This window comes from Macaca nemestrina, chromosome 1 (assembly GCF_043159975.1).
Source record: "Macaca nemestrina isolate mMacNem1 chromosome 1, mMacNem.hap1, whole genome shotgun sequence".
NCBI lineage: Eukaryota > Metazoa > Chordata > Mammalia > Primates > Cercopithecidae > Macaca > Macaca nemestrina.
This window is the reverse complement of record NC_092125.1, coordinates 174299869-174316440: the sequence shown is the minus strand read 5'-3', so window position 1 is coordinate 174316440 and position 16572 is coordinate 174299869. Positions and strand designations below refer to the sequence as shown.

General features: G+C 39.6%; 1 protein-coding gene across 15 annotated transcripts in view; it reads left to right on the top strand.

The window, feature by feature from the left end:
- Positions 1-16572, top strand: part of LOC105495149 (FGGY carbohydrate kinase domain containing) — a 440526-nt gene that overhangs the window by 34793 nt on the left and 389161 nt on the right. For 13 of the 15 annotated variants that reach the window (XM_071092359.1, XM_011764399.2, XM_071092363.1 and 10 more), the window contains 2 exons: positions 9821-9932; positions 15308-15459. In XM_071092359.1, coding sequence (XP_070948460.1) covers positions 9821-9932; positions 15308-15459 — 264 coding nt within the window. The remainder of the gene's footprint in view (positions 1-9820; positions 9933-15307; positions 15460-16572) is intronic. The other 2 variants (XM_071092364.1, XM_071092365.1) reach the window with 1 other exon arrangement.

Here is a 16572-nt window from a genome sequence, read left to right as displayed (position 1 = left end):
GGCTGGATTAGACTATTGGCAGAGGAATAAATAGGAGGGCTAAGACTGAGAAGCTTTAGGAAGGCAGGCCTCACTGGACTTGGTAACAGTGGAGGGGAAGGAGGTAGAGGCTATTTGAGTTTCAGTTCTTGGCAGAATTTTGGGGTCACTGACATAAATTAGAGTGGCCTTTATTTCCTCCTCTTACCATCAAATGACAATACCATCCTTAAGCTAGGATGCCATGTAGGTAAAGGATTAGGACTGAGTTTATTTACTTCACTGGTCATTAGAGTAGCTTTTACAAAATTGACTGCCTTTTAGGGCCTTCCAGGTAATGCATGCCACAACACAAGCTGTATTTGTCTTCTCGCTGTTCCCCCTCCCAGGACCTCTGCGCTCATTGTTCCCTTGCCTGAAACACTCAGGTTTCCATGAGGTCCACTCCTCATGTCCTTCAGGTGTATCGTCAAATTTCACTTGCATAGGAACCACCTCCTCCTTGCATTCCTAATCCCCCTGAGTAATCACTTTCTAGTATACTATATCTACACTATGTAATTTATTTGATTTATTGGGTATTGTCTATCCCTACTAAAATGTAATCTCCAAAAGAGCAAGGATTTAAAAAAAAAAAAAAAGTTTTTCTCTCCATTGTTTTTCCAATACCTAGAAGAGAAAATCCTGCACAGCCTGACCCTAGAAGGGGCTTGATTATTTTCGCTAAGGACTTATGGCTAAGTGAGTGATGGAATTGTGTAGGCTACAGGTAGTGATGGAGCCTGAGGGAACTAGTGATTGCATAACTCCTTGTACGCCCCCAAAGCTGACAAAGGCATTCAAATCAAGATTTAAAAGAATACAGTACCAGCTACTCAGAACCCTACTGCAAGCTGAATTCTGTCCATGATGCCCCAGGCTTTGACCCTTGCTCTGAATAGAGCTAAAGATAAAACCAGGTATGCATCTGACCCTCCAGTTCTCAGTTTGGAGGGTTTCTAAGAAACACCGTCTCCCCACCCAATATGGCTGATCTTGCTGATTTAAAACACGTGCAGGATTGAACCAGTTCCCAGAACCAGTTCCCACAATAAGAACAAAGTGATACACAATCCCTTCCCCAAATATTTGTTTGCTGCCCCATAGCTACGAGTTGACAGTTGTTAGACATGGAACAGGTTACCAAATGAGGTTGCAGGAATCTCTTTCTCTGGAAATTCTTTAGGAGAGCAATGTGCTTTCTCTCTAGCTAGGGAAATTCTCTTGATGCCAAGCTGATAGAATGAGCTTACTAGGCTGCTTTCTTCTTCCATTAATAAGAATATAAAAAAGAATTCTTAGGTCACCAGGTCAAGCCCCAGGGGCCTTCTGGGTAGTGTGACTCTGACAGTCATCTTTCTGGGATGATTTAGATGGTGTGGGATGAGGGGTTGGGAATGGCGGTGTTCCTCAGCTGTGGATGAGCATGATCATGAGGCATTTCCTTGTAAGGCTGGGGAAATAATAGTGGCTACCTAGCCAGATCAAGTTTAAATGCATGCCACAATTACTCTTCCAGTTTCTTGTGAGAGATCTCTGTTTGAAAGGTAGAGACACTGAGTCTTTGTGACTGAAGGCCATGATTGTAATATTGAACACTCTGTAGGTCTGTAGAGGGGATTCACAACATAGACTGAAGAAAATATTTTCCCTGCTCCTACTGGAAGGTTACTCCCACCATGATTCTTAGAAAGATTTGAGTCTATCCATTTTTTTCTATTCCTGTTCTTTCTGCTTGTCATTTTTGTATGTGCTTACATGACACAGAGAGCAAGCATGCTGTGCTTTGTACATAAAAACATTCCATGAACACAATAGGGCATTGAGTGCATTTCCTATCCTATTTTCTATAAAGGTTTACTGGTTTCAAAGTAATTTCAAACTCCATTGATCCCATTCAAAGCCTTTGATTCTTACTTGGGAGGTATCTCTCACTCAGGAAACTGAGGCTCAGAAAGTTGATGGGGTTAGTGCAGGATTACCTGACTTAGAAGTGGTGGAGTTGGCACCAGAAGGAAGTTCTTTGGACACCACATCCTGTGTTTGTTTCGACTCCCAACCTGCCTTGTGGTACGGAGTTTGAGTCATCTATATTTCCTCACCCAAGTCCTCTTTTGACTATCTGCAGACCTGTGTGAGATGGGCTTACCCAAGTTGGACACGCACTTTCTGGGCCCAGAAGCTGATTGGGCCACATAGCAAGTAGAAGTTAGAGCTGGGTGATTGATTGGTGTCCCATGTGGAAAGACTTGAAGCAAATAATTTGCTCTAATATAAACTGCTACTTATTGTGCACTGATCCCAGATGTTGAGCTCATCACACTTTATTTTGCTGAATTCTCATATCATTGGGAGATGCAGGTTTAAGTAGTAGTTTTTGTACTGCCAAGGAAGCTGCTTATCTGACTTGACGAAATTATGTAACTAGGAAATGGTAGAACCAGATTTCAGACTCAGACAGTCTGCCCCCAAAGCCACTGATTTTTAATTACTATCCAGTGATCTCCAAGCCAAGTTGTAAGGACATTCCAGGCAGAAATAGCCATACCTGTAAATGCTATAGAAACATGAACCAGCAAGGCAAGAGAGGAGTTGCAATGGCTGGAATTATGGAACTTGCTTTCAGCCACGTAGCCAGGGTGGCAGAGCTAGGATTTGAATTCAAGTCTTTGTGACTCATTGTCATGAGACCATCCTGCCTATCAGGAAATGGGTTTGGTCCTCACAATGTAAGTCTGCATTGATCAGTGTGGTGAAGGCATCTGGGTATTCACGTGGTACTGTGGGTCAAGGTACTGTCAGCAGTCACAGATGGGTCAGCAGCAAATGTTCTCCTCTAGAGCACATGTCCTTTCCACAGGATGAGTCTCTTGGGCAACCAGAAATTCTCTGATGACAGAGGTGAGCAGTACGGTATAATGGAAATAAAACAGACTCTGAATTTGAATTCTGGCTCTACACTCTACTGGCTGTGTGACAAGTACAAGTTCCTTAACCTCTCTGTGCCTGCTGTTCACCCTTTCCCTCCCCAATCATCCGCTTGTTTTTTGTTGTTGTTTTTTTGTTTTTGAGATGGAGTCTTGTTCTGTTGCCCAGGCTGGAGTGCAGTGGCGTGGTCTCGGCTCACTGCAACCTTTGCCTTCTGGGTTTAAGCAGTTCTCCTGCCTTAGCCTCTCAAGTATTTGGGACTACAGGCGCATGACACTACACCCCGCTAATTTTTGTATTTTTAGTAGAGATGGGGTTTCATCACGTTGGCCAGGCTGGTCTCAAACTCCTGACCTCAAGTGATCCGCCTGCCTTGGCCTCCCAAAGTGCTGGGATTACAGGCGTGAGCCATCACGCCCGGCCCCACTTGTTTTTCATGAAAAATAAATATTAAATGTTTCTTTTGGAGGGCTTTGTAAGGATTAAATAATATGTATGTTAAACACATGACACATAGTAGATGTTAAATATATGGTAGCGGTTTATTAATATGACTTGAAAACAAATTATTGCTTTTCTTTGTCAGACATTTATAATAATTATGTGATGCTCTTGTTTGAGGAACATATAAAATAGTAAGAAATGGAATTCTAAATTATGAATCTGGTATTTCCAAACAGGAAAAAAGAAAAATTATATATATATATTTAATTATACTTTAAGTTCTAGGGGAGATGTGCACAACGTGCGGGTTTGTTACATATGTATACATGTGGCATGTTGATGTGCTGCACCCATTAACTCGTCATTTACATTAGGTATATCTCCTAATGCTATCCCTCCCCCTTCCTCCCTCCCCACAATAGGCCCTGGTGTGTGATGTTCCCCTTTCTGTGTCCAAGTGATCTCATTGTTTAATTCCCACCTATGAGTGAGAACATGCAGTGTTTGGTTTTCTGTTCTTGCAGTAGTTTGCTGAGAATGATGGTTTCCAGCTGCATCCATGTGCCTACAAAGGACACGAACTCATCCTTTTTTATGGCTGCATAGTATTCCATGGTAAATTAGCGGGGTGTAGTGCCATGTACCTGTATTCCCAAATACTTGAGAGGCTAAGGTGGGAGAACTGCTTGAACCCAGAAGGCAAAGGTTGCAGTGAGCCGAGACCACGCCACTGCACTCCAGCCTGGGCAACAGAACGAGACTCCATCTCAAAAACAAAAAAACAACAACAAAAAACAAGCGGATGATTGGGGAGGGAAAGGGTGAACAGCAGGCACAGAGAAGTTAAGGAACTTGTACTTGTCACACAGCCAGTAGAGTGTAGAGCCAGAATTCAAACTCAGAGTCTGTTTTATTTCCATTATACCGTACTGCTCACCTCTGTCATCAGAGAATTTCTGGTTGCCCAAGAGACTCATCCTGTGGAAAGGACGTGCTCTAGAGGAGAACATTTGCTGCTGACCCATCTGTGACTGCTGACAGTACCTTGACCCACAGTACCACGTGAATACCCAGATGCCTTCACCACACTGATCAATGCAGACTTACATTGTGAGGACCAAACCCATTTCCTGATAGGCAGGATGGTCTCATGACAATGAGTCACAAAGACTTGAATTCAAATCCTAGCTCTGCCACCCTGGCTACATGGCTGAAGGCAAGTTCCATAATTCCAGCCATTGCAACTCCTCTCTTGCCTTGCTGGTTCATGTTTCTATAGCATTTACAGGTATGGCTATTTCTGCCTGGAATGTCCTTACAACTTGGCTTGGAGATCACTGGATAGTAATTAAAAATCAGTGGCTTTGGGGGCAGACTGCCACATTTTCTTAATTCAGTCTGTCACTGATGGACATTTGGGTTGATTACAAGTCTTTGCTATTGTGAGTTGTGCCACAATAAATACACGTGTGCATGTGTCTTTATAGCAGCATAATTTATAATCCTTTGGGTATATACCCAGTAAGGATGGCTGGGTCAAATGGTATTTCTAGTTCTAGATCCTTGAGGAATCGCCACACTGTTTTCCACAATGGTTGAACTAGTTTACAGTCCCACCAACAGTGTAAAAGTGTTCCTGTTTCTCCACATCCTCTCCAGCACCTGTTGTTTCCTGACTTTTTAATGATTGCCATTCTAACTGGTGTGAGATGGTATCTCATCGTGGTTTTGATTTGTATTTCTCTGACGGCAAGTGAAGATGAGCATTTTTTCATGTGTCTGTTGGCCGTATAAATGTCTTCTTTTGAGAAGTGTCTGTTCATATCCTTTGCCCACTTTTTGATGGGGTTGTTTGTTTTTTTCTTGTAAATTTGTTTGAGTTCTTTGTAGGTTCTGGATATTAGCCCTTTGTCAGATGAGTGGATTGCAAAAATTTTCTCCCATTCTGTAGGTTGCCTGTTCACTCTGATGGTAGTTTCTTTTGCTGTACAGAAGCTCTTTAGTTTAATTGGATCCCATTTGTCAATTTTGGCTTTTGTTGCCATTGCTTTTGGTGTTTGAATAATTGTATATTTTAAGGTGAATTTCACTAAATGAGGGTGGACATTTTCGAGTTGACTTTTATGGGATTTAAAAGGTTGTAGTCATGTTTTAAGTTAATAGAAACTGGTTGCTCATGCTTTTTATATAAAGGAGACCATAGAAACAAAAATTAAAAAATAGAATTAATCGATAAATCTATTACTCTACAACTTTAAAAATTATACAAGCAAGTGTAAAATCTATATCCTCCTACTGCAGTTCCACCCTCAGGGGCAACCACTAATAACAATTTGTTGCATATTCTTTTTTTAAAAACCTTATTAACATATCATGGATATCTTTCCATTTTATCTTTTATAGCTCAACTCATTTATTAAAAGTATTTAACAGCTTGATGTATGATTTATATATCATAAAATCCAGCCATTGTAAATGTATGATGCTGTTATTTTGTAAATTTATACAGTGGTGCAATCATCACCTACTCCAGTTTTAGAGCACTTATTACTCCAAAAGTTTCCTTACGCCTGTTTGCAGTCAACCCCAATCCCTAGTCAGATGCGCTTTCTGTTTTTACAGGTGTACTTTTTAGAAATGTTATATAAATAGAATCATACAGCATGCTTTCTTTTGTATCCAGCTCTTTTCACTTAGCTTAATGTTTTTAAGATTCCTCCATGTTGTTACATATATCAGTAGTTCCTTTTTCTTGCTAAGTAGTATTCTGCTATATGGATATACAATACTTTATTTAACAGTTGGTTAAACTATGATGGATGTTTGGTTGGTTTTCATCTTGGGAATATTATAAATAATGCTGCTATGAATATTCACATACAATTCTTTGTGTTGATATATGTTTTTATTTTTCTTGGGTAGATTCCTAGGACTGAAGTTACCAGGTTGTGTGGTAAGATGTGGCTGTATTTCACATTTCCATTAGCAATGTATAAGGGCACCACTTTCTCCACAATTCTCTAACACTTGGTATTGTCAGTCTTTGTGATTATAGTTATTCTCTAAGTGTGTAGTGGTATCTTATTGTGGTTTTAATTTGCATTTCCTTACTGACTAATGATTTGAGCACTTTTTCATGTGTATATTGGCCATTTGTAAATTTTCTTTGGTGAAGTGTCCAAATCTTTTGCCGATGTTATCATTGGATTGTTTTTCCTCTTATTATTTGAGTTTTAAAATGTGTTTTATATGCAAGTATATTATCATATGTATTGTTTGCAGGTATTTTCTTCCAGTCTGTAGCTTGTCTTTTCGTTTTCTGATTGTTTCTTTTGAAGAAAAACATTTTTAAATTTTGATGAAGTCAAAATTTTTTCTTTTGTGGATCTTGCTTTTTATAAAATCTTCATCTAACCCAAGGTTGCAACAATGTCCTCCTGTTTTCTTCTACACATTTTATAATTTTAGTTCTTACATTTAGGGATGTGATACATTTTGAGTTAAGTTTTGTGTATGGTGTAAGGTAAGAGTCTAAGTTCTTTTTTTGCATGTAGGCATATAGTTCTAGCATCACTGTCAAATAGTCTGTGCTTTCCCCCATGAAATTGTATTGGCACACTGACCGAAGCCAATTGCCATAAATGGGTTTACTTCTTCCATCTCTGTTCTACTGATTTATAAATTCATCCTTATACCAATACCACATTAACTTAGGAATGGTAGTTTTATAGTAAGTTTTGAAGTCAGGTAGCATATGTTTTCCAAGTTGTTTCTTTTCAAAAATGCATAGGCTTTTCTATGTCCTTTGCATTTCTATATGCATATTAGGAATAGCTTGTCAGTTTCTACAAATAAGTAGATAAATAAGTAAATAAAACCTGCTAGTTTTTTTTTTTCGCTTTACGTTTTGGGATGCATGTGCAGAACGTGCAGGTTTGTTACATAGGTATTCGTGTGCCATGCTGGTTTGTTGTACCTGTCAACTCAACATCTAGGTTTTAAGCCCCACGTGCATTAGGTATTTGTCCAGTGCTCTCCCTTCTCTTGCCCCGCACCCTTGATAGGCCCCAGTGTGTGATGTTCCCCTCCCTGTGTCCATGTATTTTCATTGTTCAACTCCCACTTATGAGTGAGAACATGCAGTGTTTGGAAACCTGCTAGGATTTTAATAGGAGTTGTGTAGAATTTGTAGGCTAATTTGAAGAGATTACCATCTTAACAGTGTTGAATTTTCCATTATATGAGTGTGACGTATTTCTCCAATTTTTAGCTTTTTATAGCAATGTTTGGTAGTTGTCGGAGTATAGGTCTTGAACTTCTTTTGATATGTTAATTCCTGAATGTATTTTTCAGGTTTCTCTAGAGGGACAAGGCCAGTAGGAAATATATATGTATATGTACATATATGTATATATTCACATATATATGAAACAAAGTTTATTAGGGAGAATTGGCTCACATGATTAAAAATATGAAGTTCCACAGTAGGTCATCTGTAAGCTAGGGAATGCCAGTAGTGTGATTCAGTTCAAGTCCAAAACCCTTGAAACCAGGGAAGCCAACAGTGCAGTCCTGAGTGAGTCTGAGGGTGAAGGCCTGAGAGCCCCAGGCAGGCTGCTAGTGTAAGACCTAGACTTCAAAGGAAGATGAACCTGGAGTCTGATGTCTAAGGGCAGGAGGAGAAAAGGTGCCTCACTGCAAAAGGGAGAGAGGGAGGAAGTTAAGCAATCTGAGTATCCCCCTTGTTCCACCTGCTTTGTTCTAATCACACCTATTACTGATTAGATGGTGGCCACTCACATCAAGGGTGGCTCTTCCTCTCCTGGTCCACTGACTCCACATGTCAATCTTGTCTGGAAACACCCTGACACACCCAGAAACAGTGCTTCACTAGCCAGCTAGGCATCCCTCAATCCAGTCCAGTTGATATCTAATTAGCATCACACTGAGTATTTCACTTTTTGATGCTATTGTGAATGGGATTATTTTCTCAATTTTATTTTTGATCTCTTAGTTGCTATTAAGTAGAAATCCAGTTGATATTGATATGTTAGTCTTGCATGCTGTTATCTTACTACAATTGCTTATTAGTTCTAGTAATTTTTTTAGTTTGTAGATTCTTTAGGATTTTCTGCATATGAGAGCACGTCATCTGCAAAGAAAGACACTTTAACTTCTTTTCTAATCTGTATGCTTTTAATTTACTTTTCTCGCTTTATTGCAATGGCTAGAAGCTCAAATAGTCTGAGCAGTGCTCTATCCTTCTATATATAACTTTACTTACTTTTGCTAATAAGATACATGCATTTTTAATTTTAATAAATGTCAAATTATTCTCCAAACTTTGTTCTCAATAATTACATTGTTAGAATAATTTCCAAGGAGGTCCACTTCTGCATATACTGCTACTACCATATACAGGTTAAGTAACCCTACTGTGAAACTAAAATGCACCATAATTCAAAACTTTTTGAGTGGCATTTTGACACCACACATGGATGTCTAAGATAGTAATGTGTTTGTTTTCTGATGATTCAGTGTACATAAACTTTGTTTCATGTACAAAATTATTAAACGTATTGTATAAAATTACCTTCAGGCTATGTGTGTAAGGTATATATGAAACATAAATGAATTTTGTGTTTAGACTTGGATTTCATCCTCAAGATATCTCATTATGTTATGTATAAATATTCCAAAATCTGAAAAATTCTGAAATCTGAAATGCTTTTAATCACAAGCATTTCAGATAAGTAATAACAGCCTGTACTATTAATCTTTCATATTTTTGCCAATATGAAAAGCAAACAGTTTGGTATCTTTTTGTTTGTACTTATCTAATTGGAGTTGGGAATCTTCTCATATGCTCTTTGACCATTTCTTTTTATTTTATGAAGTGACTTTTTATTCCTTTGCTTAATTTCCAATTATTTTTATTTTTATTTTTATTTTATTTTATTTTTTTTTGAGATGGAGTTTTGCTCTTGTTGCCCAGGCTGGAGTACAATGGTGTGATCTCGGCTCACTGCAACCTCTGTCTCCCTGGTTCAAGCAATTCTGCCTCAGCTTCCCAAGTAGCTGGGATTACAGGCACACACCACCATGCCTGGCTAATTTTTGTATTTTTAGTAGAGACAGGTTTTCACCATGTTGGCCAGGCTGGTCTCGAACTCTGACTTTGTGATCTGCACACTTTGGCCTCCCGAAGTGCTGGGATTACAGGTGTGAGCCGCCATGCCTGGCCTTAATTTCCAATTAGTTTGGTTCTTTTTTTCTTATTTATAGGATCTTTTGGTATTATAGTGATACTGTTATCTGTTTTATGTTGTAAAGATTTTTTTCTATTCTGTCCTTCCTTCTAGTTGTAACTGTTTTCAATCTTTTGAGACCCTGGTATTGTAATTTATGTTTCTGTTTGTTTTTAAAACAGAAAGTTGTACAAGGGATTGATTTAAACCAAATTCGAGGACTTGGGTTTGATGCCACGTGTTCTCTGGTTGTTTTGGATAAGCAGTTTCACCCATTACCGGTCAACCATGAAGGTAAGACCATGTCTCTTCTTTTTCCCAGTGGTGGGAGACTTGCCTGATTAATCCAATGGGCCCAGGTGGAACAGGAGGGCAGGTGTCTCTTGCTGCTGATAGTGAAATTTAGAGGTAGAGTGAAGTGACACAGATCATGTCACAGAAGTCAAGAGCTTGGAGAGCAGTTGGTGTGAGTGGGTTGGTGTTGAGGCTGGATTAGGGGGACTTGGCTTGATAAAACTCAAGAGCCACAGTGCAGAACATGGTAAAGGAAGGACATGAGATTGTTAGCTAGGAGTAAGTAACCTTGAAACACACAGGTGGTTTTGATGTTTTCTGGGAAGAGAGTGTCAGTGCTTGCAGTTTCTTTGTATACAACGTTCCTATTCCATGCTTGTCTGAGTGGATGAGCCAAGTCCTTTGAAAGGAAATGGAACATGGTAGACAGGACCATGTGACAAACAGAAGCTAGAAGCAGATGGCCTCTCTGTTTTCAATAGCCAGACCAAAAGACATTCACATTAAATGATGTCCTAACAGACACTTGTGAGTACAGAAATGAGCTGTTTCAAACGTAAAATGCCACTTGGGTCCACCATCAGAGATTTTTCACAGCAAATAAGGTTGTCTCTTTTGGGGAATTTTAGCCAATAACGCTAGTACTGGGGTTACAAACCCAAAAGTCTACTAATACATTAATGCAATAATTAATATATTAGATGGGTAATGTAAAATGAGTAATAGGCCTCGCTTGAGAAAAACCGCTGCACATGTGTGAAGATAAATTTCAACTGATATTTAACCTTGTAATGAGCAGAAGACATTAGGGAGCAGTGGAGGCTCATTGCACTGGAAATTGCATGCTCCATCTGAAGGGAGGGGCCAGCGCTAGGCATTGTCAGTCGGCTGTTGCCAAGATAGCCATTGCAAACATATTTGGGGCTAGATTCTGTTTGAGAACGCTTGGGTCTGGACACTGTTGCAGCAGCATCTTTCTTAACTGTTGGCTATGAGGTAGTAGGGTACATTGGTACACAGTGGAATTAGAGTTAGGCGGGGACTCTGATTGTAGCTCTGCCATTGCTGAGCTGGGACACCTTGGGCAAGCCACTTAACTGTGTTTCTTAGTTTTCTTCTCTGAAAGAATTTGAATAATGAATCAGTAGCTTTGCTGTGAGAATTTAGTGAGAGACTGATACTTAAAATGCTCAGAAAAGTTTCTTCCATCAGATGATGAATTTTTTAAGAGAATATTCCGGTCACTACTATGGACCTAATGTATGAAATAGTGATTATTATAATTATAAGGACTATAAATGATCATCTATTTGCATCACTTTTCACTATAAGTGATCACTATAAATAATCATAATCACTATGTGCTGAAAATGGATGCAAATAGATGAATGATTAGAGCACAGTGGTAATGACCATTTTCTGCATGCGCACACACACACACACACACACACACACACACACACACTTTTTTCCCTCTTCTTGTGACATTTATTAACACCTCCTGTGTGCCAAGCCCTGTCTTAGCAAATGCTGGGGCTTCAAAGATGAATCAGGATGGTTCTTGTTCTTGGTGGCTATTCATTGGCCCAGTTGGCACTGTTCTGGCCCAGGACAGGGCAGCCTCATTCTGAGCCATTTCAGAAAGCAGAGACCAAAAATGGGTAGAGCAAACGTCAGCTCTGCAGCAGCAAGCATTCACTAATTACAAGATGTGGCCAGCCACAGACCTGGCCGTTTTGGGAGGCTGTCAGTGTGTCTTTTATGGGCTTTATTTAAGTAAAGGTCAGGTGATTGTTGGGGATGCCATAGATCAGATGTCTCTTACTGCTGATAGTGAGATTTAGAGGCAGAGTGTGGAGGCCAGAAGTTACGTCCCGGAAGTTAAAAGTTTGGAGAGCAATTGGCATGAGTCGGGTGGCATTGGGGGCAGAGTTAGAGGGAACTGGGTTCCATAAAGCACAAGAGGTATGTTAGAGAGCCTGATTTTGGGTGGGACTTTAGATACTAAGAGTCCTGCTTCAAGGATTTTGTATCATCTGATCTAAAATACGTGTTTCTTTATTTATTTTTACTCTGGCTGTGCATTAGTATCAACTGGAGATCTTTTTAAAAATTGACAATTCATGAACCCTACCCTCAAGATTTGTATTCACTTGACTTGAGGTAGAGCTAGGGCATTGACTTTTAAAAAACGTTCTCTCAGTAAGTCTAGTATGTAGAGAATCACTGGGCACAGATTAACAGAGAATTAAAATATTAGGAACAGAACACTTGAAGTGGAAGAAGATAGTTCCTTGTTAAATTTGCTTAAATATGTACCCTCTTTGGATGCTATATATTTTTTTCACTGTAGGTAGAATGGCCTCCTGTTAACAAATCCTCTATTAAAAAGGTAACTAGGTTCCCACTCTAATTATAAGTGTTGAAATAACTTTATTCCACCTAAAAGGTTAAAGTGTACCCATTCATCAAATGCATCCAGCTGCAGGTGCCCTCATCAGTTTCTTGCCTTTCAACAGATTGTATTAAGGTTAGATCTTTTATCCGAAATGGATTATCCTGTGCAAGAAAATGAAATCAGAATTTTAAAGGTGGTTTGAAGGTTCTTTAGAGACTCCTACCTGCATGGCAGCCACCAACTCTTGATTGGCTAATGGGAGTAATTGTGAGGAGCAGAGAGTGGGGTCAGGAAGATTCCAGATAACCCTAATCATGCAGATAACCTAAAACCAAACCCATAAGGCCAGCAAAAGTATTGCCATCTGTAGATGTTAACCAAAAAATTATAAACAAATAAATTAAGTACAATAGTTTAAGAAAATACAGCATTACTATATGATAAAATAGTCTTATTGTTTGCCTTTCCTTGTTTGATTCTTCTTTCTTAAAAGATCTGAACAGTCCCTGGGCCGGACAGCAGCACAGTTGCTGAATGCTTCCTACCCCTGCCACTGACCGAATGCAGAGCCTCACCCTGATTGTGTCATCTCAGCCATAGGAGCTCTTGGGAGGGAGAGGAACAAAGGGTGATAATTGGGGCTGGGAGAGGGAGTTATGACCTAGTCTCCTCTGTGCAACAGATACCTAATGTTTAGATTTTTTTTGCTGATTCATAATAATTTTTCCCCTCAGGTATGCCTGCAACACATTCTGTGAACATAAACATGTATTTTAGCAAGGTATTAATTAAGTGAATATATGGATGAATAATAATCTGCCCTTAGGTAAAGTGAGGTAGCTCAAATTTTGCTTTACCTCCAATTCTCTTAAACGACGACATTTTTGTGGGTCTGTGTTCTGTTTCCCATGCGGCCTTATTGTGTAGAACCTCTTTCTCACTCTTTCTTCACCTGCGTAGCCAGTGGCTAGTCATTTGAAGAATTAAATAAACACTTTCCTGCCTTTTGGAAGCTTTCTGTACAGCTCCAGGCTCAGCTAACTAGAGCCTACTCTTTGCTCCTCCTCCACATTCCCATGTCTGGTACTCTTGTTCTGGCAGTCAACACACAATGTAGACTCTTTCTCCATGCAAACATATGCACTTAAGGGCAGAACTGTGGCACATTCTTCTTGATATCCTAGCATCCAACACTGTGCATGGCATGTAGTAGATGCTCAATAAAAGATTAAATTAACTTTCACTTGATTTACTTGTGGTTTTCCGTGAGAGCTGAAAAAAAAATGAACTTCTCAGTTTTTATCTAAAATGAAAATTATAAATTATTCATTCTAATGCAGTATTGATTCTGTACGATTTTCACTGTATTATTCTGACTGCATTTTGAGAGCATCTTTATATACAGGCAGTAGTAGCTGATTGGTCTGTCTTCACTATAGGCAGAAGTTTAGCAACAGGTATTTTTACCTTAAAGTAGCTGTAGATTTGTTCTGTATAGTACTTAAGAAACAATACTGATATTGTCCCCTTCAACACTCACCCACCCACCCACACACTGCAGGTGTATGCATGTGTACACACCCACATCGTGATTTATTGATGGTTCTGGAATAGGAGCTGGACATCAGTATTTTTAAAAGTTATCAAGGCAATGCTAATGTGCAACTAGGTTTGAGAACCAGAGCTTTGAGCACTTCTGTTAGATAGTAGAACAATTCTGTTTACAAAAAATTCTTTGACATTCCTGTGGGAGGTCCCATGTACTCTTTATTATTTTCAAAGTATTAGTATTATGGTTTGTGGAACTTTCGTGGGAGGCGAGATCTTTCCAGTTAGGCAAACCAGCAACTGAGCCCCTGCCTTGTTATGCCCATGACCTTATTTAGGTATCTTCTTACATTGGATTTTTTTTTGTTTGTTTTAGCAAGATATGTAGTGCTGTAGTTACTTTGCCATTAAATAAAATAATGTGTGAAAATATAATACCTGGCTTGGTAACTGCTGGGTTTCTTTTCTGTTTGCCCTAATAATCTCCCAGGTATATTCATTGCTGTTCTGCATATTTTGCCATCAGAAGCGTCAAAGGGCTGTTAAAGGATTTCTGGCTTGCCCATTGGTACAGGATGAATTAACAGAGGCTAGGGAGAGAGATAAGGAGTTACTGTGTGGATTACAGGGTGGTAAAGGCAGGATATGAGGGGCAGTGCTCCTTTTCCAGCTGGTTTTAAATTCTCTTCCTTACGTTTACTCCTCCTGAGGGCCTGCTTTCTGAGAAGTACTTGCCATATCCTTTATGTGCATTATCTTTTGTTTAATAACTTTCTGAATTATATATCTTCGTCTGTAACTGTGTCTTCATCTGTAACTAGCATTCCCCATTAGATCTGCCTAATTCCAAAACCGATGAGCTTCCCATGCCAACAAACCAACCAATCAAATGAGGGAAAAAAACACCTAAATGAACTAATTTTAATTAAACTGACCTGAAAAAGTGGGAATATAAGCAGTTAAATGCCATTGTGTAGCTATTAGATGTATTATACCATCAAAGTATTTATCCATATTTAAAGGAGACAGATCTTAAAAAGAGAAAATATTGCCGTAGTCTTATTTCATAGATGCCTCTCCTGAATGTATGCCCAGAAAAGTTTTTCTAGAACAGAAGGGATAAGAAAGGAAGAGAAGAAGTTGAGAGAGAATACTGGATAATATAATTAATTGGTAGATTTTTTTTCTGCTTTTAATGTAGATATTTATTCTAAGGTTATGGTCAGAGAACACATGACTGGACGGGAAATTCGAGGCCTGGGGACAGTGCATTCATCAGCCTTGCTGGTGTCCTTTCATTTTGCTCATTCTTGATACATAAAATTATAGAAAGTACATAGCATTTTGGTCTTGGGAATCCATAATTGTTCCCTTGAAGTAGAAGGAAGAGAATGTGTGTCTATCTGCATCTCCCTCTCGTTTCTGTTAGAGGATTCCCATCGAAATGTCATCATGTGGCTGGACCATCGAGCAGTCAGTCAGGTCAATAGGATCAACGAGACCAAGCACAGCGTCCTCCAGTATGTCGGCGGGGTGATGTCTGTGGAAATGCAGGCCCCGAAGCTTCTGTGGCTGAAAGAGGTGAGTGCATAGAGTCTAAGAGAAGATACCAACAATAGTAGAGGATCCCTTTTATTGTGGATCTGTATGTACCAGGCACCCTGCTAAAATCAGTTCTGTTTGATTTTTTCCCAGCAACTAGGAGGAACATTGATCCCATTTTATTGATTACAGTGCAGTTAAATCACACCTGTTTTTATGTGCCTAACTCATACCAGGCACTGTGACAGGTATTGTACACGTTATCTCTTTGAAGGCCAACAGCCCTATGAAGTGTTTTTATGTGTGGTGTTTACTTTAGGGTGTCTGTTTTGTAGACAAGAAAACGAATGTTCATAGAGATAAAACAACTCACTCAAAGTGAAAAATATGTGACAGAACCAGAATTTGAACCTAAGACTGGCTGACTCCAAAATGGTTTTTTCAAATTTTAAAATGTTTCTTTTGTGGAGACTTGGTCTCACTGTGCTGGCCAGGCTGATTTCAAACTCCTGGCCTTATGTGATCCTGCAAAAGTGATGTGTTTATAGGTGTGAGGCACTGTGCCCAGCCATCCAAAATCAATTCTTTTAATACCCGGTATTCTACTGGAGTTCAGAGAGATTAATTACCATTCCAGTGAGAAAGCAGCAGAGGTGGGATTTAAGTCCATATCTTCTGATCAGGGCCTTCCTAGTCTGTACACTTTTAGCCCCAACTTATTAATATTTGGCCTTGTTGACATCTTAGGCTTCCCCTTTCTCATCCCACCTGCACTTGAGTTTCTCATCCTTAAATGATATGGCAATCTCTGGTCAAAGCTCTTGCAGGTGGTTTCCATTTCCAGATGTGAGGACTCCTTTATGAAGTGTGGAGAATGGTGATGTCAGCTTAATGGTTCCCATTAGAGATGGATGTGTGAGAAAGTTCAAGTCCTTCGGGAACCTCAAGGACTTGAAAACCTCTAGGTGGTCTGGAGAAATAGAGAATCCATCTAATGGGCCTGACCTGTGATTCATTTACTGGCTCTGAGATTTCAGGTGGGCTGAGTCTTCTATTACTCAGATTGTGAATGGAGATGGGGAGAGCTTAGGGTGCTGAGAAGGTGCCTAAGGATTGCCATCATGGGGCAGGAGAGTGGTAGGAAAGAAGGGC